This window comes from Phocoena phocoena, chromosome 8, assembly GCF_963924675.1.
Source record: "Phocoena phocoena chromosome 8, mPhoPho1.1, whole genome shotgun sequence".
Lineage (NCBI taxonomy): Eukaryota > Metazoa > Chordata > Mammalia > Artiodactyla > Phocoenidae > Phocoena > Phocoena phocoena.
The window spans coordinates 102,387,489-102,412,146 of record NC_089226.1 but is presented as its reverse complement, the minus strand read 5'-3'; the positions used below and the strand labels follow the sequence as shown (position 1 = coordinate 102,412,146).

Sequence of the window (24,658 nt, the reverse complement as noted above, 5' to 3'; positions counted from 1 at the left end):
ATAGAAGTCCTTTGTCAAATATAGATTTTTCAAATGTCTTCTCCAAAGTTTGTGGCTTGCCTTTTTATTTTTGTAACAGTCTCTTTGGAAAGCAGAAGTTTTGTTTTATGAAATCCAATATATCATTTTTTTCTTCTATAGCTCATTTTTTGCGTTCTATTGAAGATATCTTTGCCAAGCCCAAGGTGGCTAAGATTTTCTCCTGTTTTCTAAACTTCTAAAAGTGTTATAATTTTAACTCTTATGTTTAGGTCTATGATACACTTAAAGTTAATTTTGGGGCACTTCCCTGGTGGCGCAGTGTTTAACAATCCGCCTGCCAATGCAGGGAACACGGGTTTGAGCCCTGGTCCGGGAAGATCCCACGTGCCGCGGGACAACTAAGCCCGTGCGCCACAACTACTGAGCCTGCGCTCTAGAGCCCGTGAGCCACGACTACTGAAGCCGGCATGTCTAGAGCCCATGCTCCACAACAAGAGAAGCCACCGCAATGAGAAGCCCGCGCACCACAATGAAGAGTAACCCCTGCTCGCCGCGACTAGAGAAAGCCCGCGTGCGGCAACAAAGACCCAACGCAGCCAATAAATAAATAAATAAAAAGTTAAAGTTCATTTTTGCATACGGTGTGAAGTAGGGTTGAGTTTCTTCTCCCCTCCTTTCTTCTTTTCCTTCCTTCCTTCCTTCTTTCCTCCCTTCCTCCCTCCTTCTTTCTTCCTTTCTCTTTCTTTCCTGCCCCTCCCTCTTTCTCTCTCCTTTTCTTTCCTTTTTTCTTTTTTTTTTTCTATGGCTAGCCAACTGTTCCGGCATCCTTTGCCATAAAAGATTATCCTTTCCCTATTTAATTCATTTGACACCTTGGCTGAGAATCAATTAATCATTTATGCATGGCTCTATCTGAATTCTTGATTCTATTATATCAAACATAAGTTGTCCAGCTCTGTTCCTCTTTTCTTTTTTAATTAATTAATTAATTTTAAAATTTTATTTTATTTTTGGCTGTGTTGGGTCTTTGTTGCTGCGTGCGGGCTTTCTCTAGTTGCGGCGAGCAGGGGCTACTCTTCGTTGCAGTGCACGGTCTTCTCATTGTGGTGGCTTCTCTTGTTGCGGAGCACAGGCTCTAGAGCGCAGGCTCAGCAGTTGTGGTGCATGGGTTTAGTTGCTCCACGGCATGTGGGATCTTCCTGGACCAGGGCTCAAACCCGTGTCACCTGCATTGGCAGGTGGATTCTTAACCACTGCACCACCAGGAAAGTCCCGAGACTTTCTTGCTTTCTTTTTATTTAAAATCTTTTATTTTATTTTATTTTATTTTTATACAGCAGGTTCTTATTAGTTATCTATTTTATACATATTAGTGTATATAAGTCAATCCCAATCTCCCAGTTCATCCCACCCCACACGCCCCCCACCCCGCCACTTTACCCCCTTAGTGTCCATACGTTTGTTCTCTACATCTGTGTCTCTATTTCTGCCTTGCAAACCGGTTCATCTGTATCACTTTTCTAGGTTCCACATATATGTGTTAATATATGATTTTTTTTTCTCTTTCTGACTTACTTCACTCTGTATGACAGTCTCTAGATCCATCCACGTCTCTACAAATGACCCAACTTCGTTCCTTTTTATGGCTGAGTAATATTCCATTGTGTATATGTACCACAACTTCTTTATCCATTCATCTGTCGATGGGCATTTAGGTTGCTTCCATGACCTGGCTATTGTAAATAGTGCTGCAATGAACATTGGGGTGCATGTGTCTTTTTGAATTATGGTTTTCTCTGGGTATATGCCCAGTACTGGGATTGCTGGATCATATGGTAATTCTATTTTTGGTTTTTTAAGGAACCTCCATACTCTTCTCCATAGTGGCTGTATCAATTTCCATTCTCACCAACAGTGCAAGAGGGTTTCCTTTTCTCCACACCCTCTCCAGCATTTGTTGTTTGTAGATTTTCTGATGATGCCCTTTCTAACGGTATGAGGTGATACCTCACTGTAGTTTTGATTTGCATTTCTCTAATATTTAGTGATGTTGAGCAGCTTTTCATGTGCTTCTTGGCCATCTGTATGCCTTCTTTGGAGAAATGTCTATTTAGGGCTTCTGCCCATTTTTGGATTGGGTTGTTGTTTTTTTAATATTGAGCTGCATGAGCTGTTTATATATTTTGGAGATTAATGCTTTGTCGGTTGATTCATTTGCAAATACTTTCTCCCATTCTGAGGGCTGTCTTTTTGTCTTGTTTGTAGTTTCCTTTGCTTTCAAAAGCTTTTAAGTTTCATTAGGTCTCACTTGTTTATTTTTGTTTTTATTTCCATTACTCTAGGAGGTGGATAAAAAAAGATCTTGCTGTGATTTATGTCAAAGAGTGTTCTTCCTATGTTTTCCTCTAAGTGTTTTATAGTGTCTGGTTTTACATTTAGGTCTCTAATCCATTTTTAGTTTATTTTTGTGTATGGTGTTGGGGAGTGTTCTAATTTCATTCTTTTACATGTAGCTGTCCAGTTTTCCCAGCACCACTTATTGAAGAGACTGTCTTTTCTCCATTGTATATCCTTGCCTCCTTTGTCATAGATTAGTTGACCATATGTGTGTGGGTTTATCTCTGGGCTTTCTCTCCTGTTCCATTGATCTATATTTCTGTTTTTGTGCCAGTACCATATTTATTGATTACTGTAGCTTTGCAGTATAGTCTGAAGTCAGAGAGTCTGATTCCTCCAGCTCCGTTTTTTTCCCTCAAGACTGCTTTGGCTATTTGGGGTCTTTTATGTCTCCATACAAATTTTAAGATTTTTTGCTCTAGTTCTGTAAAAAATGTCACTGGTAATTTGATAGGGATTGCATTGAATCTGTAGATTGCTTTGAGTAGTATAGTCATTTTCACAATATTGATTCTTCCAATCCAAGAACATGGTATATCTCTCCATCTGTATCATCTTTGATTTCTTTCATCAGTGTCTTATAGTTTTCTGAGTACAGGTCTTTTACCTCCTTAGGTAGGTTTATTCCTAGGTATTTTATTCTTTTTGTTGCAAAGATGAATGGGATTGTTTCCTTAATTTCTCTTTCTGATCTTTCTTTGTTAGTGTATAGGAATGCAAGAGATTTCTGTGCATTAATTTTATATCCTGCAACTTTACCAAATTCATTGATTAGTTCTAGTAGCTGTCTGGTGGCATCTTTAGGATTCTCTATGTATAGTATCATGTCATCTGCAAACAGTGAGAGTTTTACTTCTTCTTTTCCAATTTGTATTCTTTTTATTTCTTTTTCTTCTCTGATTGCTGTAGCTAGGACTACCAAAACTATGTTGAATAATAGTGGTGAGAGTGGACATCCTTGTCTTGTTCCTGATCTTAGAGGAAATGCTTTCAGTTTTTCACCATTGAGAATGATGTTTGCTGTGGGTTTGTTGTATAGGGCCTTTATTATGTTGAGGTAGGTTCTCTCTATGCCCACTTTCTGGCGAGTTTTTATCATAAATGGGTGTTGAATTTTGTCAAAAGCTTTTTCTGCATCTATTGAGATGATCATATGGTTTTTATTCTTCAGTTTTTTAATATGGTGTATCACATTGATTGCTTTGCATATATTGAAGAATCCTTGCATCCCTGGGATAAATCCCACTTAATGTGTTGTTGGATTCTGTTTGATAGTATTTTGTTGAGGATTTTTGCATCTATATTTATCAGTGATACTGGTCTGTAATTTTCATTTTTTGTAGTATCTTTGTCTGGTTTTGTATCAGGGTGATGGTGGCCTCATAGAATGAGTGTGGGAGTGTTCCTTCCTCTGCAAACTTTTGGAAGAGTTTGAGAAGGATGTATGTTAGCTCTTCTCTAAATGTTTGATAGAATTCACCTGTGAAGCCATCTGGTCCTGGACTTTTATTTGTTGGAAGATTTTAAATCACAGTTTCAATTTCATTATTTGTGACTGGTCTGTTCATATTTTCTATTTCTTCTTGGTTCAGTCTTGGAAGGTTATACCTTTCTAAGAATTTGTCCATTTCTTCCAGGTTGTCCATTTTATTGGCATAGAGTTGCTTGTAGGAGTCTCTTATGATACTTTGTATTTCTGTTCTAACTTCTCCTTTTCCATTTCTAATTTTATTGATTTGAGTCCTCTCCCTCTTTTTCTTGATGAGTCTGGCTAAAGGTTTATCAATTTTGTTTATCTTCTCAAAGAACCAGCTTTTAGTTTTATTGATCTTTGCTGTTGTTTTCTTTGTTTCTATTTCATTTATTTCCACTCTGATCTTTATGATTTTTTTTGCTTCTGCTAACTTTGGGTTTTGTTTGTTCTTCTTTCTGTAGTTCCTTTAGGTGTAAGGTTAGATTGCTTATTTGAGATTTTTCTTATTTCTTGAGGTAGGTATTGCTATAAACTTCCCTCTTAGAACTGCTTTTGCAGTTCTAAGGTATTCTGCTATTGATTCCTTCTAATGTATTTTTCATTTCAGTTATTGTATTGTTTATCTCTGTTTGTTTGTTCTTTAATTCTTCTAGGTGTTTGCTCTTTAATTCTTCTAGGTCTTTGTTAAACATGTCTTGCATCTTCTCAATCTTGGCCTCCATTCTTTTTCCAAGGTCCTGGATCATCTTCACTGTCATTATTCTGCATTCTTTTTCTGGAAAGTTGCCTATCTCCCCTTCATTTAGTTGTTTTTCTGGGGTTTTATCTTGTTCCTTCATCTGGTACATAGCCCTCTGCCTTTTCATTTTGTCTGTCTTTCTGTGAATGTGGTTTTCCTTCCATAGGCTGCAGAATTGTAGTTCTTCTTGCTTCTGCTGTCTGCCCTCTCAATTTCTTCCTTTCTAATGTGAGCCCTTAACTATATAAAATTTCCTCTAATCACTGCTTTATCTTCACACCACAAATTCTGACACATGATTTAAATTTTTTTTCATCCAGCTCAAAATATTTTCTAATTTCCGTTGTGATTTCTTCTTTGACCCATGGTTATTTAGAAGTAAGTTTTTCAGTTTGAACAGGTTTTCTAGAAATGCCTCCGTTACCGATTTCTAAGTTAATTCCATGACAATCCAAGGACATACTTTGTGTGATTTGAATCCTTTTAAATTTATTACATGTGAAATAAGACTGGGGACCCATAGGGGCTCATTGTGGGGGAAGTATGATCTTTATCATAAGCCACCAGAGGGTTTTAAGCAGACAGAGAATTTGATTTGAATTGGGTTTCATTGGTCTGGTGTACATCAGGTGTGAAAGTGGGGAAATGGGATGGGGAACTGGGGTTTGAGGTTTCTCTGAGTTGTCCAAGGAGAGTGGGGAGTTGTCTAAAGCATCTGGATCTGCAGGGAAGGGTGTAACTTTGTGACAGGGCTGCAGATATCAGAGCAGTGCGGGGAGCCGGGTGTTCGGGAAAGAGCCCTGGACTGGGAGTCAGGCAGGGTTAGGCGGTGTGACTCTGAGCATGTCACTTCACCTCTCTGGGCTTTAGTTTCCTTACCTTTAAAACAGGTGATCAGCCTCAATGATCCCCTCGTTTTAACAGCCTGGGCTGCTGCTTGTATAGGGAGGGTCTGCATGAATTAGGAAAAGGTGACCGCTCAAGATAGACACACAGAAGGGTGGCCCTGAAGCATAAGGCCTAATATTCTGTGCTGCCTTGACATCTGGTGAAACCAGGAGGGCCTCTGTGGTTTATCTGCAGGTCCCCTTCCCCACTCTGCTCCTGTGGGTAAGGTCCCCCAGCCAACAACAATTCTCATGGGGGTTGGGGGGGCCAGCACAGTTCCTGTCATCCCTGAGAGGTGGGGGTCGGGTCCCTGCCAACCTGTGGAATGATTCAAGCAAGCCAATCACACGGTCCTGTGGAACCAGGGGTCCCCTCGCCACCTTCTTGATACCACAAAGCCCACCTCCCACAGCCTTTGGTGGTTCTCTCTTCTGAGTGCAACCCATGTGAGCCTGCATGGTACACAGTGTCGACTGCTGTCCATCTTATCTGTGCAGTGTTAGGTTGGACCTTCCCTAAAGCCACATAACCACAGGGCAGGAGGCCTCCCTCACCAATGGGGGTAAACAGGAAGTGATTAAAACAGCCCCTTTCTTGGAATGAATCCAGCCCCTGTTAGGGTAAGTGGCTGAGTTGGTGCAGCCTGGGCTGGGTTTCAGCTCCACGTGCCTCGTCTACTGGTGCCCGGGGGCAAACACACCTGGTTGCCTGTTCCTGGCAGCTCTGGTAGCAGCTTCTACTTGTTGGAATCTGGTCTGTGCTAAGATCTGCTAACCTTGTCACCCACCCTGGGAGGTAGATTCCATGAGTCCCATTGTACTGATGGAGACTCTGTGAGTGGCAGAGGAAAGACTGGAGCTCAGGTTTGTCTGGACCCTGCCCTACGATCCACTCTGGAAGCTGGAAGGTGAGAAACCTGCAGCACCGTGTTCTGAGAAGTGAGAAGAAGTGGGTGGCTGAGTGAAGGTGTGAAGACGAATCCTGGCAGGGAAGGGAGAGAACCACTGTGTTAACGAAGTGGACCTGGGGGCAGCCAGGCTGGGCGTGTCTGTCTGCCGGGGCGTCCTGCGATGCTGAGGTGGGTGGAGAGTCTGGCGGGGCAGGGGGAGCAGAAGTGAGTGGTGATGTGGCCTTCAGCCTCAGCACACAGCTGCCAGCTCAGACACACCAAACCCTCACGGCTGCCCAAATTGCTCCCACCCTCTGATCACAGAAGAGGCAATTCCCACCAGAGCGATCTTTGGCCCAAGGGGCCCCCGCAGGCAGAATTTCTAGAACCAGGTGGTTTCTGTAATGACCACCTCTCCTGGCTGCCCCTGACTGCTGCTGTCCTCCTAGAATAATGAAAAGGGAAAGCAGTTGTGTGCCGTGATGGCTACAGCTCTGAGGCTTGGAGGGCAAAAACGGGGGTCAAGTCTTATGGGAATGTAAGCTCTATGAGATTAGGGTTTTATTTATGGCTGTTACCCAAAGCATGGGACAGTCCCTGACATGTAGTAGATACACAACAAAAATGAATTAAGTGAAAGAGTAAATTAAGTCTTAGCTTTCCTGTCTCTTAGCTGGGTGTCTTTCGGCAACTTGCATAACCTCTCTGTGTCTCCATTTCCTTGACAGTGAAATTGGACAGAACAGCACCTTGTGGGCTTGTTGCATGGATCAAATCAGATGCTGTATTAAAACAATAAGGTCTCACTAAGCCCCCACTGTTATCATTACTATTATCACTATCTTGGCTCTTGTTTAGCAAGGAGGGCTGCCTACGAACCCTCTCACCCGAGACACAGCAGCCACACTTACGGAGCACATGCTGTGGGCCAGGCACTGTCCTTCGTGCTCTCATATAATTACTCACTTAAACCCAAATACAACTCTTTGAGCTACACTGTTTTTTTTCAACACCTGTTTTACCAATGAGGAAGTGGAAACTTAGAGGTGATTCTGGCTATAAAAGAAAGTCGAGGAACGTTCCTTCATTCCTATTCTCTCAAAGAACATACATGAGAATAGCATGGCTTTTTTCCTGGAGGGCCCGAGGGAAGACACCTGATAATCTATCTGGGCCTGGGCTCCTTTGCAGGAAGCCTTAAGGAGAACTGTTGAGGATCTCTTTTTCTTCTTGTGTCAGTTTGATGAGAGAGAGAAGACGGTTGCCTGCGTAGGCAGGGATTCAGTCTTGGGCAGTCTGGCTGCAGAGCCGGGCTCTTGACCAGTACATTTTCCTGTCTAAGGTACAATCACCTTCTACCCGTGAGGCCTCAAATAAGTCACTTCATCTCTCTGAGCCTCTTGTAAACAGGGAGAGCAGTAGTATCTTCCTAGCAGGGTTGTTGTGAAGATTAAATGGTTTCAGAAACATGCTGCCCTGAGCATGGTGTCGGGAATGCTCTGGTCAGTGAACAAGCCTGAGCTGCGGGCATCGTCATGATGACCAGCCCGGCCCTGTTCCTGACCTCTCTGCCCGGGACGTCTCCTGACCCTTGGGCTCTCCTGTCTCCGGGCTGTGGTGGACCTGCCACCGTATCTGCAGCCCCACGCAGCTGCATCACTCCCAGGGTGGCCATGGGTCACTCACTGTCTCTCCAGGGCCTGGATGGTGTCAGGGAGTGGAAGTCCCCAGGTCTCCAGGAGGAAGAGGACAAAGAGGTGGGAAACGATGGGGATGACACCATAAGAGGGGGACCCCCGCTGAGCTGCTGAATGCAGAAAGACTTCTGCTGTCATCCTGTGGGTAGAGAGGAGGGCTGGGACGCTTGTCACAACTGCCACTTCAGAGGGGCTACTTGGCTGGGTCAGGGGAGGGAAAGCTGGGCTGCTGGAGTCGCCCTCCAGGGCTCTTCCAACCCCACCTCCTCCACTGAGCCCACCTAGATTTTCCCATCCAAAGGGTCTCTGCCTCCTGGGAACATCCAGAGTCCTTCACGGGAACTCTCTAGGGCCCACCCTATTCTCCCTGGTCTCAGGTAATTTGGAGGCTTGTCTCCGCTAGGCCACGGAGCTCCCAGTCAACAAAGTCAATAAATGTGTGTCAAAAAATAAAAAAGAAAGAGTGGACAAGTGAGTGAGTGAGCACCGTGGGTGAGGCTGGGCCAGGCCTCTGGGGGCTGGGGTCCAGCCCTGCTCCTCAACTAAATCTTTGGCCACCCTAAGCCTCAGTCTGCCCAACTGTCCAATGCAGGGGTGGTCTAACTCTAGACCACTGGGTTCCGAGGAGGTAATCTGGGGCTCTCTTGGGGCAGGGAGGGGACAGTGGGAGGCAAGCAGAGTCCCCACTACCCTGGGTAGCTCTTGGTCTCCTCACCAGGGCTCTTATAAGATTTCACCTGAGCAGAGAGCTGTGTGGCTCGAAGCGGTTTCCAGTCCAGAGGCCTCCCGAGGGCTCTCTGTGGGGCTGCCTCCGAGCCTGGACTCTTGGGGAGAGGCTGTTTGCGGAGGCCCTGGCTGAGCAGGTGACTTTGGGGGAAGGACTCCAGGGCGTCTGCTCGGTTCCATATCGGCACTGGGTCCCCCTCTCCCTCTGCTGTGTGTCCCTGGGTGCCCAGCCCTTCTCTCTACCCCCGCCATGGGCCCTCGCAGGGGGGTCCCTTTCTCGCCCGCCCCAGGCCTGGAGGCCCCTCCTGGGCCCAGCCGGCAGCCCAGCCTACCGCAGTGAAGTTGGGAAGAGTTCCGGCTTGTAGACCATGACGCAGGTTAAGCTGGTGTCAAAACACCCCTCTCCCAGCACAGCCAAGGTCACATGCAGGGTCTGCAGATCTAGACAGAGGAAAGGGTGAGGGTGGGGTCTGCTCGGGTGGGTCCCCAGGAGCCTGGAGCAGAGTGACTGGGTTCTCCCACAAGGCTGCTTTGGGCTGAAAGCAGGTCCCGGGCAGCGTGACCCAGTGCCAGGCTGCCCCGGGCCAGGTGGTGATGCAGTGCAGGATGACATCCTGGTGGGTGGGCCGGGGGTGGGGTGCAGGGCAAGAACCCAGCCAGGTCCGGGGTGGGTGAGCCTGGGGGCAGCTGCGGGTGGCACTCAAGGGGTGACAGTGCCAGGGCTCCTTGGGCCTTGAGGGTGCTTCTTCCCTCAAAGGAGAGGGTCATGCCAGGCCCAGGCCCACAGCAGGGGCCCTGGGGTGCCCAGCTACCCAGAACCCTTCCCACCACTCCTTCCCACCACCCCTCAGCCTGCCTGTGGGGCCCCTGCTTCCACAGCGAGCCTTAGCTGGGAAGCCAGGGTGCAGGTCGCAAGCCAGCGGTGGGCCTGGGCCTCACCTCCCTTCCCGCACGTGGTTGGGAAGAGTCATAAACTCTCAAGTGCTCGTCTTTGGGGTTTTTCTCAGAGCGCTGCATCTCACTCAGAGTTTGGGCTCCCGACTGGTTCTCCATCCTCACCCCGCCCCTCCCAGCGGCTGGTCCTCCTTCGCCTCCCTCCTGGCTTTGCTGCCACCGCGGGACACCTGTCCCTGCCCCTCCCCCAGTCACCCACCTTGAGCAATAAAATGAGACATGGAGAGGGTTTCTGGGGCCTCACAGCCTCAGTCCGAAAGGAGAGTGAGACCAGGGCCCATCCCAGCTTCCCCAGTGCTCTGCCTCTTCTTTTTTTTTTAATACAGATTTTTTTGTGTCATTAATGCACCCACATTTTATGGTATCTGCAGTGTGAGGTTTTTATTTTTTTTATATAAATTTATTTATTTATTGGCTGTGTTGGGTCTTCGTTGCTGCGCGTGGGCTTTCTCCAGTTGCAGCATGCAGGCTTCTCATTGCAGTGGCTTCTCTTGTTGCAGAGCACGGGCTCTAGGCACGTGGGCTTCAGTAGTTGTGGCACGCAGCTCAGTAATTGTGAGGCATGGCTTAGTTGCTCCGCGGCATGTGAGATCTTCCTGGACGAGGGCTCAAACCCATGTCCCCTGCATTGGTGGGAGGATTCTTAACCACTGAGCCACCAGGGAGGCCCCCTTTTGCTTCTTTTTTTGTTGGCCATGTGGGAATCTTAGCTCCCCAACCAGGGATCAAACCTGGGTCCCCGGCAGTGGAAGTGCAGAGTCCTAACCACTGGACCACCAGGGAAGTCTCCCCTCTCGCTTAGTTAACAAGAAGAACACACTTGGCCTGGTGCCTCTCCTGCCTCACTTGGAGCCCCTCTCAGCCTCCCAGACCCTTCTTCCCACTGCAGACTTGGCCTCTGGCTTGAAGTCTGGTCCAGGCCTGGCTTTGTCACTTGCTAATGAGGGATGTTGGGCACCTGGCTTCGTCTCTCTGAGCCTCAGTTTCTCCAGGAAAATGGGTGGGGGGCTGGTTGGGCTGTGGCAGTAATGGCCTTGGGCAGAGCTGGGGCGCAGTGGCCCCTGCCCATCCTCGGGGCCGGGGGAGGGGAAGAGGCTGGTGGTAGTGCGGTGCAGTGGACAGGCCAGCAGGCACCCGGGCTGGCAGCCCCTCAGCCTTCCCTCCCGCTGCCCTGGCTGCACCTTGTGGGACCAGCATGTTGGCCAGGATGGCGAGGCCAGCCACAGCCAGGGAGCCGGCCAGGGTCGTGTGGCGGCCAAAGAACCTGAGTTGGAGCGTGGTGGTGATCCGGGCCCGGAAGTCCGCGGCTCCAAAGAGGACCTGGAGGAAGAAGATGCTGCCCCCCAGGTTCTGCAGGAGGAGGACTGGCCCATAGTAGGAGAGGGTGAGGGACAAGCTGTGGGGCGAAGTCAGGTCCCTGCACCATCACCTACGCCGGGGCCGCACCGGGAGGGCACCACTAGCCCAGACCCCCGGGCAGCCTGGTGAGTGCAGGATGCACCTCTCAGGGGTCAGGTTGTCCCAGGAAAGGGTGGGGAGGGCGGTGGCCCCATCCATTCCACACGTGGGCCTTGGGTGTTAGCCTTGGGTGTCGGCCATGGTGGGCTGGACCTTGCCTCTTAGGCTCCCTCTCTGCCAACCAGCAGGAAAACATGATCCTCTCTGGGCAGATGGGGCAGTGGGTCACGCTGACCTGCCCCTTCGCCAGGCTCTAGCACCCTCTGGCTTTGTTTCCTGTTCCCAGTCATGGCCGGGAACCATGATCTGGGTCCCACTCTACTAGCCATGGACCTGGGCACGTCTCTGCCGGGCCCTCTCTGGACGCGTTTCTTTGTCTTGAAACATGGGATTAATAATAGAATGGGGTCTCAGTGGCGGATGTTGGCCTTCCCCCTTCAGTGCCCTGAGAGTTCTGCCCCCGAGCTGGGGAGAGCATCCCATGGCTGGTCTACACGGTCCAGAGAGATGGCTCAGAAGGGTCACCGCAGCTCCCAGGTCCCCAGGCTGGGGCCTGGCTGTGACGGCATCACCACGACTTCTCCCCTGCCCCTGCTGCTTCCTGCCCTCCCTGGCCCCTCTCTGCTTCCATGAGAGGTGATCCCTAGAGCCCCCTCTGTGAACTGCCTGCCCATGGACCTCCATCTCAAAGTCGGCTTCCCAGGGGACCCCCTGACACAGGCTCCTGAGTAGCTGAACTTATTTACAGTAGCTGAATTTCTACACCTTGGGGATTGAATCTGGCTCCACAAGTGGCCATGGTGGGAAATTATCCTCCACCACTTTTCCAGTCTGTCCCCATCCCTGCTTCTCCCAGCCCTCCCCTTCAGCGGCACATGACTGCCGTCCTCAGGAGACATCTGGCGCCACCAGGCCAACAACGGTAGAAAAAGCTGCGATTCCTGCAGAAACGCAGAGCTTCCTGAAGTTTGTGTAAGTGACTTGACAAGGGCCAGGCTGGAGCTGAAAGCGGCTGACCCGTAGGTATCTAGAGCCTTAGCCGGTAACAACTGGGTTAACAGAAACAAGAAAACCCACTTCACAGCCTGTGATTTGAATAACAAGAGTGCAGAGTGGCCCCTGGGAGAATTGAGGAAGCCTTGATGGTTTTTGAAAGAATGGCCCTGGACATTCAGTGGCCCTGGGCACTCCTAATTTATCAGGGAAAAAAAACAAAACAAAACTTAAGCAAAAAAATAAAAGAGAGAGAGAAGCATTTGATGCATTCTCTGTCTGAGATGTAGCACGTATTTGCCATTATAACCCATATGTGCTTAAATATAGCATAAAATAGATGTTTTCCTAATTTTGAGTTTTATTTCAAGATCAAGGCCCAATCAAACCTGACCCTCACTTTTCCATCCACTCTTCTGGAAGTCACTTAAACTGAATTTGTCTTAAGGAGCCTTTTCCTGATCCCAGGTACCCCTGGGAGGTGGGGCCTCCTGGGGCAGGACGGAGAGTCCACGCTCAATGTGGGGCTGGAGGGTCAGAGAGCAGGACGAGGAGGTAGCTCAGCCTGGGTTCAAACGCCTGCTCTGTCATCTTGGGCAAGTTTCTTGCCTCTCCCAGCCTCTCTTTCCCCATCTGTAAAGTGGGGTATAAATGAACTTATCTGCCACCCTCTAGGAGTCCAGCTGTCAGGGTGAGTCCAGTACTGACCAGCAGTGATCCTTTCCAGCTATCGCTTGTCCCTTGGCTCTGAGGACCTGGCTCTGCCTCTGCCCTGGGCTTCAGCCTGACCCTGGCACCCTGCCCAGGACCACAGCCCAGCCCTGCCGTCTAGCTGACTTCCTGCACAAGCTGGCCTCCCGATCACATCTGTACGTACTCTGTCCCCCCCACCTGCTAGGCTCCTGCCTCCTGGGGGAGCTGCCTGTTCTGGCCAGAAATGTACCCCATGAGGCCTGCAGGGGCTGTTTTCCCACAGGACACCCCACCCTCCTTAGCCCCGGGAGGGATGCTCAGGATGGCACACCTCACTACCACCAGTCTGCAGCTTCTCCAGCGGAGCACGAGCATACGGAACAGGTCCAGCCCTGACCGGCGGGACTCCGCAGAGGCTACGTCCTCCTCCATGCTGGACATCAGTACTTCCAGGGATGACGGGGGCAGTGAACGCTGGGGCCATGGCCCTGCCCCACCCCCGTGCCGGGAATGGTGTCCGGATGGGCAGAGTGGTAGGGAGAGCCTGGCCTTGGCTTCTGGAGACTGGAGAGCCCTGGGGGAGCGGATGGCCTAAGGGCAGAAAGGGTTCTCTCTGGCCCCTAGCTGAGCTATCTCCTGCAGACCCGGTCGCCCTACTCAGAACCGAGGAGCAGGTCTTGTGTCCCAGCTCTAGTCTCTGAGCTGCAGGCTGCAGGAAGGTTTTGACAGTTACCCCACAAAGCCCTACCATCCCTCTTCACTCCTCTTGGCTGGCATCAGCGCACGCCCCCTCCAGCCATTGGATCCTCCCAAGTACCCATCCGGTCTCTGCCTGCACCCCGGGCCCAGCCTGCCCTGTGCTCCGCTCAGTCCCGGTCAGCTCTAGCTCATCTCCTCTTGGAAGCTTTCCCTGATCCTTCTGCCCCCAGGGAGCTCTGTGTCCTCTAGTCTCTGTCTGCACATCCTCCCACACCTACTTCCTTGAAATAGGTACCTTCAGATAAGCACATCCTGTTTCCCCAAATACGCTGAGAAGCCCCGTGAGGTAAATGAGCAGTACATGTGGATTAAGGTGATGAATAATAGAGATGGTGACGTGGGTGTGCTGTTGTTGATAATGGTTGTATTGTTGTTATTGGTGGTGTTGATGGTGGCTGTGGTGGAGTTGGGGATGGTGGTGATGAGGATGGCAATGACGGTGGTGAAGGTGGTGGTGATAGTAATAGTGGTGGTGTTGGTGATGCTTTGCAGAGGTGTTGATGGTGATGTTAATGATGGTATTGGTAGTGATGGTGATAATAAAGGTGAAGTCAATTGTATGGTATGCTGGTGGAGGTGATGGTGGTGGTGATGGTGGTAATAGGGATGGGGGTCTATGGAGAGTTGTAATGCTGTTGACGATGGTGTTGGTATTAGTGGTATTAGTATTATGATTGGTGGTGGTAATGATGGTAGTGGTGTTTGTGTAGAAATGATGACAGTGGTGGTGATTGTGGGTGTAGTGGACATGGTAATGGTGGTGATGATGGTGATGGTGATGGTGATGGAGGTGATGATGGTGATGATGATTATGGTTGTGGTGATAATGGTGGTGGTGGTGGTGGTGGTGATGGAGGTGGTGATGGTGGTGGTGGTGATGGAGGTGGTGGTGATGGAGGTGGTGATGGTGGTGGTGGTGATGGAGGTGGTGATGGAGGTGGTGATGGTGGTGGTGGTGATGGAGGTGGTGATGGAGGTGGTGATGGTGGTGGTGGTGATGGAGGTGATGATGGTGGTGGTGATGGTGGTGGTGGTGATGGAGGTGGTGATGGTGGTGGTGGTGATGGAGGTGATAATAGTGGTGGTGATGGTAGTGGTGGTGATTATGGTGATGATGGTGGTGGTGATGGTGGTGGTGGTGATGGAGGTGTTGATGAAGGTGGTGATGGTGGTGGTGATGGTGGTGGTGGTGATTGTGGTGATGATGGTGGTGGTGATGGTGGTGGTGGTGATTATGGTGATGATGGTGGTGGTGATGGTGGTGGTGGTGATGGAGGTGGTGATGGAGGTGGTGATGGTGGTGGTGATGGTGGTGGTGATGGTGGTGGTGGTGATGGAGGTGGTGATGGAGGTGGTGATGGTGGTGGTGATGGTGGTGGTGGTGATGGAGGTGATGATGGTGGTGGTGATGGTGGTGGTGGTGATGGAGGTGGTGATGGTGGTGGTGATGGTGGTGGTGATGGTGGTGGTGGTGATGGAGGTGGTGATGGAGGTGGTGGTGATGGAGGTGGTAATAGTGGTGGTGATGGTAGTGGTGGTGATTATGGTGATGATGGTGGTGGTGATGGTGGTGGTGGTGATGGAGGTGGTGATGGAGGTGGTGATGGTGGTGGTGGTGATGGAGGTGGTGATGGTGGTGGTGGTGATGGAGGTGGTGATGGTGGTGGTGGTGATGGAGGTGGTGATGGTGGTGGTGGTGATGGAGGTGATAATAGTGGTGGTGATGGTGGTGGTGGTGATGGAGGTGATGATGGTGTGGTGATGGTGGTGATGGTGATGGAGGTGGTGATGGAGGTGGTGATGGTGGTGGTGGTGATGGAGGTGATAATAGTGGTGGTGATGGTAGTGGTGGTGATTATGGTGATGATGGTGGTGGTGATGGTGGTGGTGATGGAGGTGGTGATGGTGGTGGTGGTGATGGAGGTGATAATAGTGGTGATGGTGGTGATTGTGGTGATGATGGTGGTGGTGATGGTGGTGATGATGATGGTGGGGTTGATGGTGATGATCGAGATGGCAAAACCGACAACAGTGATGGTGACGTCGATGGTGGTGTTTTGATGGTATGGGTGTGTTGATGGAGGTGGTGCTGGAGCAGGTTGGGGTGATGCTGGTGATAATAATGATAAAACATTTGTGGATGTCCTTCCCTGGGTCATGTCCCACACTGTATCACAAATAGCATCTCACCTCTATAGTCAGTGTCTTTTTGGCTTCCTTGTGGCCATTTATCTTGGCCACCTTTTTGAGTTCCTGAAGCGCTCGATCTGTTTTGCCCACCATAATCAGCCATCGGGCGGATTCCGGCAGCCACCGGTTAAAGAAGCAGGTGCTTGGCTGGGTCTTTGTTTTCTTCGTGTAGATTGGGCACTGCCCCCAGGTCATGTGGGGAGGGGGTGGTGGGCAGCAGACCTGCCAGCTGCAACAGGAGTGGGGAGAAGGCAGCACTTCTCCCTCTGCACCACTCATGCCAGGCTGGGAAGTCCCTGATGGTCTCAGAATAGAGATGAGTCCCAACGCCTGGCCGCCCTCTTCACCAGCCCCCACTCCCTGGCACCCCATCTGGCTTCCCTGCTGCCAGGAGCCTGCCCGCCCAAGCCTCACATTCAGACAGCGCACAGGCTGCCTGGACATGGGGTGATTCTGGGGTCATTTCTATGGTAGAAAGCTTGCACCATGCTGCATTTTTAAAAAACACACACATTTAAAACATCCCCAACCAGAATCAAGTGGTTTTATGAAAGTAGTAGGCTTCTTCCCAGCCTCGGGCCGATGGGCAGGGAGAAGCATCTCCCTTTTGAAAGGGTCAGGGTTTTCCCAGCCCGCAGGAGCTCAGCCCTGTCTGCAGGGAAGCTAAGAGAAACTTCTGGAGGCAGTTTGACGAGGCGTTTACAAGAGTCAGGCTGCCTGGATTCAAATCTTGCCTCTGGCACGCAGTGACTGCGTGGCCTTGGACAAGTCACTGGCCCTCTCTGGGCCTCAGCCCCTCATCTGGAAGTGGCAGTAATAACATCCTCTTGCTCATTAGAAGGAGTGTGGATATACATCTGGTGTTACCGACAGCACCTGGATGCACCCAATCAGTGTGACCAGGGCGGCTTCATCAGTGCAACTATGGGATGGTCTTCCTCGTTTCTTCCTGGTCCTGTTGAAACAAGAAACCTCCATGTAGTCGGTGACTTTTGATCTATGATCTATTTTATCTGCCGATGGGTCCCCAGTGCCTAAAGCCAAGTCTGGCACAGAGCAGGAGTGCAATAAATATTTGAGAATGAATGAATGAGCGCTTAGTCTTCTCTGCACCCCACAGCAGACCTGCTCAACTCTGGCCCCCGGGCACAAGAGAACGTATGAGGACAGGAATTTGTGTTTATTTCCCTGTATCTCTTCTTCTAGTCCCCACCCAAGCAGGTATTTCCAGACCTCAGGGATTTTCGCAGCACTGAAAATAATAATGATAATATCTTTCCATATCCAATGCCTGACTTGGAGGTCGGCAGGCTGGGCAAGTGATGTGAGGGAGTGAAGCTGGTGGGTTTGGGGGGCTGGTGCCAATGTGAGGGAAGACCGGAGCCCTCAGCCTCAGGCCTGGAGGTCAGTGGGCTGGAGGGAACCACGGACCCCTGGCTGAAGTGCCCAACCCGGAACTCTGAGCCCCCAAGATGTCTCTCCCCAGTGGGGTCTGCTCACATCATTCTCTTCCATGGTCTTGGCACCTTGGGAGCCGTGGCCAGCCAGAGTGGTAGGGCCCCTCTCACCCCAGGTCCCCCTCCCGTTCAGTGATGTTCTCCCCAAGGGAAAAGGCCCCAGCTGCACTGACCAGGATATCAGGAAGATGACCAAGAAGGGCACCAACAAGACCAGCTGGAGGGCTCGCCGGTCCCACAGGGCAAAGGCCAGGCTGCCCATGGCCGTCTGGCCGATGCTGTAGGTGCATCTCAGGATCGTCATGGTGACGGCCCTCGTGCGGGCCGTGGTCCACTCCACCACTGAAAGGCGGTGCAGATGAGCAGGTGAGGGCCACATGCAGTGGCCTTGAGCCCCCTCCTCACCTCCCCGACAGGGCTGGGGCAGGTGATCAAGGGATCCCCTGAGCGTTGTCGAGGTCAGGATGATGCCAGACAATCCCAAAGGGCTCAAAAATCGTAGACAAGGAGATTGGGGGCAACGATGGGGCTGATGCTGGCCACGTCACCTGCGGGCAGTGCCAGCTCAGAGCAGGCTTCCGCCCAAACTATTTCGGGAAACAAGCACAGTGGGGGCCTGGAGAGGGGCCCTGAGGACTTGGGCGTAGAGGCAGGGACTTACCGCCGGAGGGCCGAAGGAGGCTGGGGCACCTGCCGGAGCACCTGCCAGTGCAGGCAGCACCTCCTTCTCGGATCTCCTAGGACCACGTACAGAGTGCATTTGTTATAAAAATGGCAGATGCCTTGCTCTCTGGGCCACAGTTTCTCCATCTGTAAAATGCAGGGATTCACGAGGACACACTGAACAAGGGAGGAGCCTGGCATGAGGCTAAGCGCACATGGCCTTGGGTGACCCAGGCAGCTCCCCCATGCCTGTGACCGGAGGGCCCTCAGCCCCAATGAGGTCAGCTTAGCCCGAGCCACTGCCTGCATTTAGCTGAAGTATGTGTCAGTCAGACTGGAGAGATGCGGGCGAACCTTGGCCTTGCCTGTCTGAGCAGTGCCCAGAAGCAGGGACACGCGCCCCAGATCCGGGGTGAGTCTGGAGGCTGACACCTGGCGCTGACCCCAGGCTCACCAGGTGACCCTCAGACTGATTGGCTCCCGGCGTGGGTGGCCCCTGGGGACAGCTAAGTGGCGGCATGGTGGCCAGTCCTCTGAAAGTGCAAACTGGACCACCTCCTGCCTCGCTGTTCAGGCTCCCCGCTACGCTCGGGATAACATAAGGCCCACGAAGAACGACCACTGTGCTGGCCCGGCCCAAGCTCTGCATGTGACGAACTCAATCATCACAACCCCGTGGGTAGGTGGCAGGGTCCCCACTCACAGGAGGAAGCCTAGAGAAGCAACAAACCCACCTTCTAGGAAGCTGGGACACATGAGGCCCCAGAGCCTGCACTGCCCAGAGTCCGGAAGCCATTCGTGCATTCAGTGTATTATGATTGTGTGCTGTGTGCTGGGCACTGAGGATACAGCCCCAAGGCCCCTGCCTCCTTGGAGCTACGTTCTCATGGGGACGCACACAGTAAACGAGCTAACAAAAGCTGGGCACCGGTAGAGAGAGCCAGGAGCTGCGATGGGGTGCGTGGGCAGGACCATGGGACCTTTGTGCCTGAAGCCGGAAAGGCCTCTCTGAGGAGTGGCCTGGAGCTGAGGCCTGCGTGCTGGGCACGAAGCAGCTGTGGACAGAAACCTCTAGGCGAGGCTTGGCCCCCGGCTTCAGTGGGTTCTGTGGGCTGGACGGGAGCAGCGGTGCCCCAGGAGGGGCCGGCGTGGCTCAGGGGGAGAAGCCAAGTGCTGAGGAGGGGTGTTGGGGTGCATGGGGACTGTCCTTGGTGTGGGAGCCCAGAGGACCTCAGGCTGGGCAGCGACCAGATCCACATATAAGCCTTTGCAAAGTCACTCTGAGCTCTACAGCAGAACGGAAGGCCCAGTAGAGGCAGGAGACCCCAGAGGAGGCCGTAGCGGGGCCAGAGAGGGCGGTGGCTTGGGCGGGGGACAGGGGGCGTGGGGCGTTGGGCTGGGGCTGTGCCCTTGGAGGATGAGTGTGGGAGGTGAGGGAGGGAGCACAGGGCTGGCTCCCCGTGGGGCTGTTTTCCAGGATGGAGTCTGGTGCGGAGGGGGCTGCGCTGGGGGTGGAGAGTCAGCGGCTCAGCATTGACTGCTGTAAGTGTGAGGTGCGTCCAAGTCTGCAGTTGGGTTTACAAACTGAGGGGGTGCAACGTGGGCGTTTTCAGCACTGGACAGCGGCGCCCCACGCGGGAGGGGACCGCGGACGGAGAGCAGGTCCCGGACGTTTTCAGCACTGGACAGCAGCGCCCCACGCGGGAGGGGACCGCGGACGGAGAGCAGGTCCCGGACAGGAGGAGTGTGCTGGGGGGCAGTGGAGGGGGGGGGATGATGGGGGAGGAGAGGAGTATTTCTATTTCATTACATTTCATGTACTTGGAGTTAAAAGAAAGAGGGGTCTGTCTATGCCAGAAGACCATCAGCTCCCTGAGGGCAGGGGCTGTGCAGTGCTTGGCACACAGTAGGTGCTCAATAAAGTTTGGTGCAATAGCTGAAGATAAGAGTCAGTGTTCAGGGCAATTTCTCGGCTCAACCTGGCATTGAGGTTCAGACATTGGGTTCTTGGCTCCCTGGGAACCTGGGACGCAGACCCCAGACCAGGGGAGGCCCTCTCTTAGGAAACACGAACGCTCACTGGACATTTCTTTACCTCTGTCCCCACAATGCTCACTCTGTTGAAGGAGCTCGGAAGGGGAGAGATACTCACTGGTGGGAGAGGAGGCCCCAGGTGATCCACCCGCCATGGCCCTCCGCCAGGTAGATGGACCGGCCTAGGGGCTTCAGGCCCTGGTGGTCACACACCAGGTCTTGCTGGAAGAGAAGGGGGGTGCATCAGCCTGCCTCAGGGGGTGTGGAATAGCAGGGCCAGGGTGGCAGAGGAAGGTCCAGGACCCCCAGAGGGGATCCGGCCACCCTGCATGGGTCCCCCAGATCCCTAAGGCCAGGCGACCCAGGTGGAAGGGGGTGCGGGCAGCGGGGCTCAGCCTCCCACTGGCAGCCCACAGCGTGGCGCATGTGACACGGCTCTGGGTCTGATGGCGTGACGGCCGCTCTGAGTGGACAGTGGTGGGTGGCAGTTAAACCACAGGCTCGAATTCTGAGTCAGCTGATGACCGACAGGCTGGTGCCCCTGGGGGCGTTCCTGCACCTGGCAGAGCCCGTCTCCTCCAGAAATGGGGCTGTACGGTTGCTTCTCTTACAGGGCATGAAGTTGAGCACTGATGGCTAAGCACGTGTCACCGTGATTTTCCTGCTGCCTGATGTGGACCAGACAGACATCGCCTGAACATTGGCCCCATCACCTCTCCCCCCAGGTCAGCCCTTCCCTTCACCGAGGCCTGGCCGCACCGCCCACGGCTCCCTCTCCATCTCCGCCTCTCTTGCCTTCACCGAGGCCTGGCCGCTCCGCCCACGGTGCCCACGGTTCCCTCTCCATCTCCACCTCTCTTCCCTTCACTGAGGCCTGGCCGCTCCGCCCACGGCTCCCTCTCCATCTCCGCCTCTCTTCCTTTCACCGATGCCTGGACGCTCCGCCCACGGCTCCCTCTCCATCTCCGCCTCTCTTCCTTTCACCGATGCCTGGACGCTCCGCCCACGGCTCCCTCTCCATCTCCGCCTCTCTTCCTTTCACAGAGGCCTGGACGCTCCGCCCACGGTTCCCTCTCCATCTCCGCCTCTCTTCCCTTCACAGAGGCCTGGACGCTCCGCCCACGGCTCCCTCTCCATCTCCGCCTCTCTTGCCTGAACCGCTGCAGGAGGAGCCCCCACCCCACAGGGCATTCTTCACCCTGCAAAGTCACCTCTTGAAAATGCAGATCAGATCCCAGCACCTCCTAGTCCCAAAGCCTCCAATGACTTTCCTTTGCACTTAAACAAAATCCAGGCCCCTTCCCCACACGCCCTGGCCATCGCCGGACCCCTCACCCTCTGTGCCAGGTTCTGCTCTTTCAACACCCAGACAAGCTCCTACTTGGACCTCTGTCCCAACTAAGCTTTCTCCCGAAATTCCTGTGACTGATTCCTTCCCTGTCTTTTAAAAAATTATTTATTTATTTATTTATTGGCTGTGTTGGGTCTTCGTTGCTGTGCACGGAATTTCTCTAGTCGCAGCGAGCAGGGGCTACTCTTCGTTGTGGTGCGTGGGCTTCTCATTGCGGTGGCTTCTCTCCTTGCAGAGCACGGGCTCTAGGCGCTCGGGCTTCAGTAGTTCTGGTGCGTGGGCTCAGTAGTTGTGGCTCACAGGCTTACTTGCTCCGAGGCATGTGGGATCTTCCTGGACCAGGGCTGGAACCCGGGTCCCTTGCATTGGCAGGTGGGTTCTTAACCCCTGTGCCATTAAGTAAGTCCCTGATTCCTTCTCTTATAATCCAAGTCGCATCTTAAATGTCACCTCTTCAGAGAGCCTGCCTCTCCCTTCCCTACTAGCAGGAGCTGCTTTCTCCTTTGTGCTCACTTACAACGCAGGGGCCTTGAGACTCAAGGCAGGACAGAAAGTGATGGAGAAGTTCTGGTGCCTGGCTGCCCGGGTTGAATCAGATTCGAGTGTGCTTTAGCTCTGTGTCCTGGGGCAAATCACTTAACCTCTCTGGGCTTTGGTTTTGTCACTTATTAAACGGGGTCAATAATAAAACCCACCTCAAGAGGTTGTTGTGAAATTGTGGTGACAGGGAAAGCATCAGAACGGTGGCTGCCACTTAAAGGGCACGAGGTATGGACTTGTTCTGCTGTTATTACTGGTTTAAATGCTGACTAATTCTGAATTCTCCAGCAGAATGTAAGCTCCTAGAAACCTCCCTGTCCATCCTGCAACCTTAGCCTTAGATCAGAGTCCAGGCCATCCCAAGTGATCAGTACTTACGTGTTGAGGGAGTGGCATATCATTCAACAGCGGTGATGCAGTCTATCTAATCTTCCCAGTCATTGGGAGGCTGGGAAGGAAGGAAGTGGTGGGGTTGGCTGGGGTGGGTCGGGGGGAGGCCCTCACCTCGGTCACGATGGTGGAGGTAAACGTGCTGCGGTCGTAGACCCAGCCGTCCACGCGTGGCTCCGTGGCAGCCTCGCTCCAGTTGGTGGCCGTGGCGTTGGGGTCCAGGAGCTGCCACTGTGGTTGGCGGAAGCGCAGACACTGGTGGGGCTCCTGGTTGGGGCTCAGTGGGATGGAGACAGCCAGGAGGGCCTCGGGGGTGAGGTTTCCCGGGGCCTCAGAGCCATTGTCCAGCATGTGGGCACAGCAGCGGTGGCCTGGGACAGCAGCTGAAAAGTTCTCCACAACTAATTGGATGGGCACCCAGACAAAAAGGAGGAAGATGGTGAGGACCTGCAGGGCCTGGAAGAAGCCCGCACCCCCAGGCTGCTCCAAGAGCTCAGTGAACACCATGGACAGAGATGCCGGCACCTAGAGCAGGTCTCCTGGGGGTCAGGGAGCTGGTAAGTAACCAGCCTGCTGCCCAGAACCACTAGCAAGTGCAGGATCTCCAGACCTTCTGCTTCCGCTCACCACTCAGGCCCGTGGGGGTGGGGCAGCTGTCCGGCAGCCAGTTAAGTGTGTCCCAAGATGCCCAAGATATTCTGAAGAAACCCCTCCCCACCCAACTTCTAGGAATGACCGCTCAGATGCTCCACTGCTCTGGAGAGGAGATAAGACTCCCTGGGGCATCCGGGGCACCCTGCTCTCCAGCACCAAGAGTAAAAGGTCAAGAAGCTTAAAAAAAAAAAAAAAAAAAGACTCGATGTCGTGATGTTACTGAATTACAGCTGTGGAAGAAACATCAACCGGGCCATGGCCTCGTTGCCACGGTTAAAGTGAAATCCCAGCAAGGAATCCTGGGGGAGAAAGGCAGGCGCAGCTACTCAGAAAGGCCTCAGCAGCTCCCCGCGGGCCGCCTGATAGCATCCTTCAGTCTGAACTTTCAGAGCCCTCTACATGCCCTCCTTCTAATCAGGAAACTGTTGGCCGAACTTTCACCCATCCTGGACCATATCAGTTCATTTTGCTAAAGCACAGAAGTGAGGATCAAGCAGGGCCCTCTCGAGCGGGGCTCCACCACCCTGAGGCTGCAGGGAGGCCGGGGGAGGTGGGAGTGGGCGCACGGAGCTGGCAGGAGGGCCCAGGCCTGGGCTCTGTCCCTCCTTACCGTGTGCCTCCTACCAGGCAGCATGGGGAGACCAGCTCACAGACGCACTATTTCAGGAAATTTCCATTTCAAGGTTCCAAGTTGCCTTTATTAGATTGTAAGCTCCCCCAGGTTGGAAACCAAGGCTACGATTTCCTGGCATCCCTTAGAAGGCCCTCGTGGGCCCTGGAGCTGAGCAGACTGGGGAAGTGAGTAAAGTCACATCCCCCTGACCCAGTGTCTGATGCCAGTCCAGCTTGGTGTGAGGAGGCAGGGAGCCCCTGCCCCAGGGCCCCACCCTGCGCTATGCCTCTTAGTAACAGCTGCTCCTGGCACCAAGGGCTTGCTGTGTGCTCAGCTCCGTGCTGACCACGCTGCCTGCACTCTCTCATTCCCTCCTCATAGCAGCCCAGGAGAGAAACAGTACTGATTCCCCCAGACAAGGAAACTGAGGCTCAGAGAGGGCAGGCAGCTTGCCCAAAGTCACACAGCATAATCAGGATTCGAACCACACACCACAGCCTGTGCTCTCTCCGAGGCCCCTGGCTAGCTGCTGTTTGGTCTCTAGCTTGTCATGTACTAAATCCCAGCTAAAGGCTGGAATTCAGATTTTGGGTCAGAATTAGGGCCTCCCAGGCGCAAGAAGAATTGGCTGAGTCAGTTCCGGAGAGAAGTCTGAAGAGCGCTGGAAGTGTGGGTGAGGTGTGGGTAGGTGTCCGGACCCTAAACTTCCCAGAAGCTCCCCAGAGCGCTTGGGGAACTCAGCCAAGATGGCGCCCAGCCAGGAAGCCGGGAGTCCGGTTTCTGGGCCTGGATTTCAAAGCCCGGGCCGCTGCCTCTCGGGCAGGAACTCGTTGTGAATCTTAAAATAGCAAATAGAGAGGTGGGGAGAGAACCAGCCCAAACTAAAGCCCAGGAGGCCAGGAGAGAGGGGCTGATTGGGAGCAGCCCTCTCCAAAACTATCCCAGGCCAAATTTTACATGGAAAGAATCGTGCACCATCATCACAGGGGAAGGCCTGGACCCGTGGGCCATAACCTTGAGCAGTGACCTCCTCTCTCTGGCCCCTGGTTTCTGACCTGGGAAAGGAAGTGTTGCCATGTTGGTGTTTCAAACCTTAGCCAGGATCAGAAACCATTGG

At 52.7% G+C, this 24,658-nt stretch overlaps 1 protein-coding gene across 1 annotated transcript in view; it reads right to left on the bottom strand.

The window, feature by feature from the left end:
* LOC136127047 (solute carrier family 22 member 11-like) overlaps positions 1-22,781 on the bottom strand; it is a 45,231-nt gene extending 22,450 nt beyond the window's left edge. The window contains 10 exon segments of the mRNA XM_065882463.1: positions 9,125-9,233; positions 10,928-11,142; positions 13,089-13,207; positions 13,209-13,336; positions 15,818-16,068; positions 17,470-17,638; positions 17,741-17,799; positions 17,801-17,883; positions 20,108-20,215; positions 22,389-22,781. Coding sequence (XP_065738535.1) covers positions 9,125-9,233; positions 10,928-11,142; positions 13,089-13,207; positions 13,209-13,336; positions 15,818-16,068; positions 17,470-17,638; positions 17,741-17,799; positions 17,801-17,883; positions 20,108-20,215; positions 22,389-22,781 — 1,634 coding nt within the window.
* Between the last annotated feature and the right edge of the window lie 1,877 nt (positions 22,782-24,658).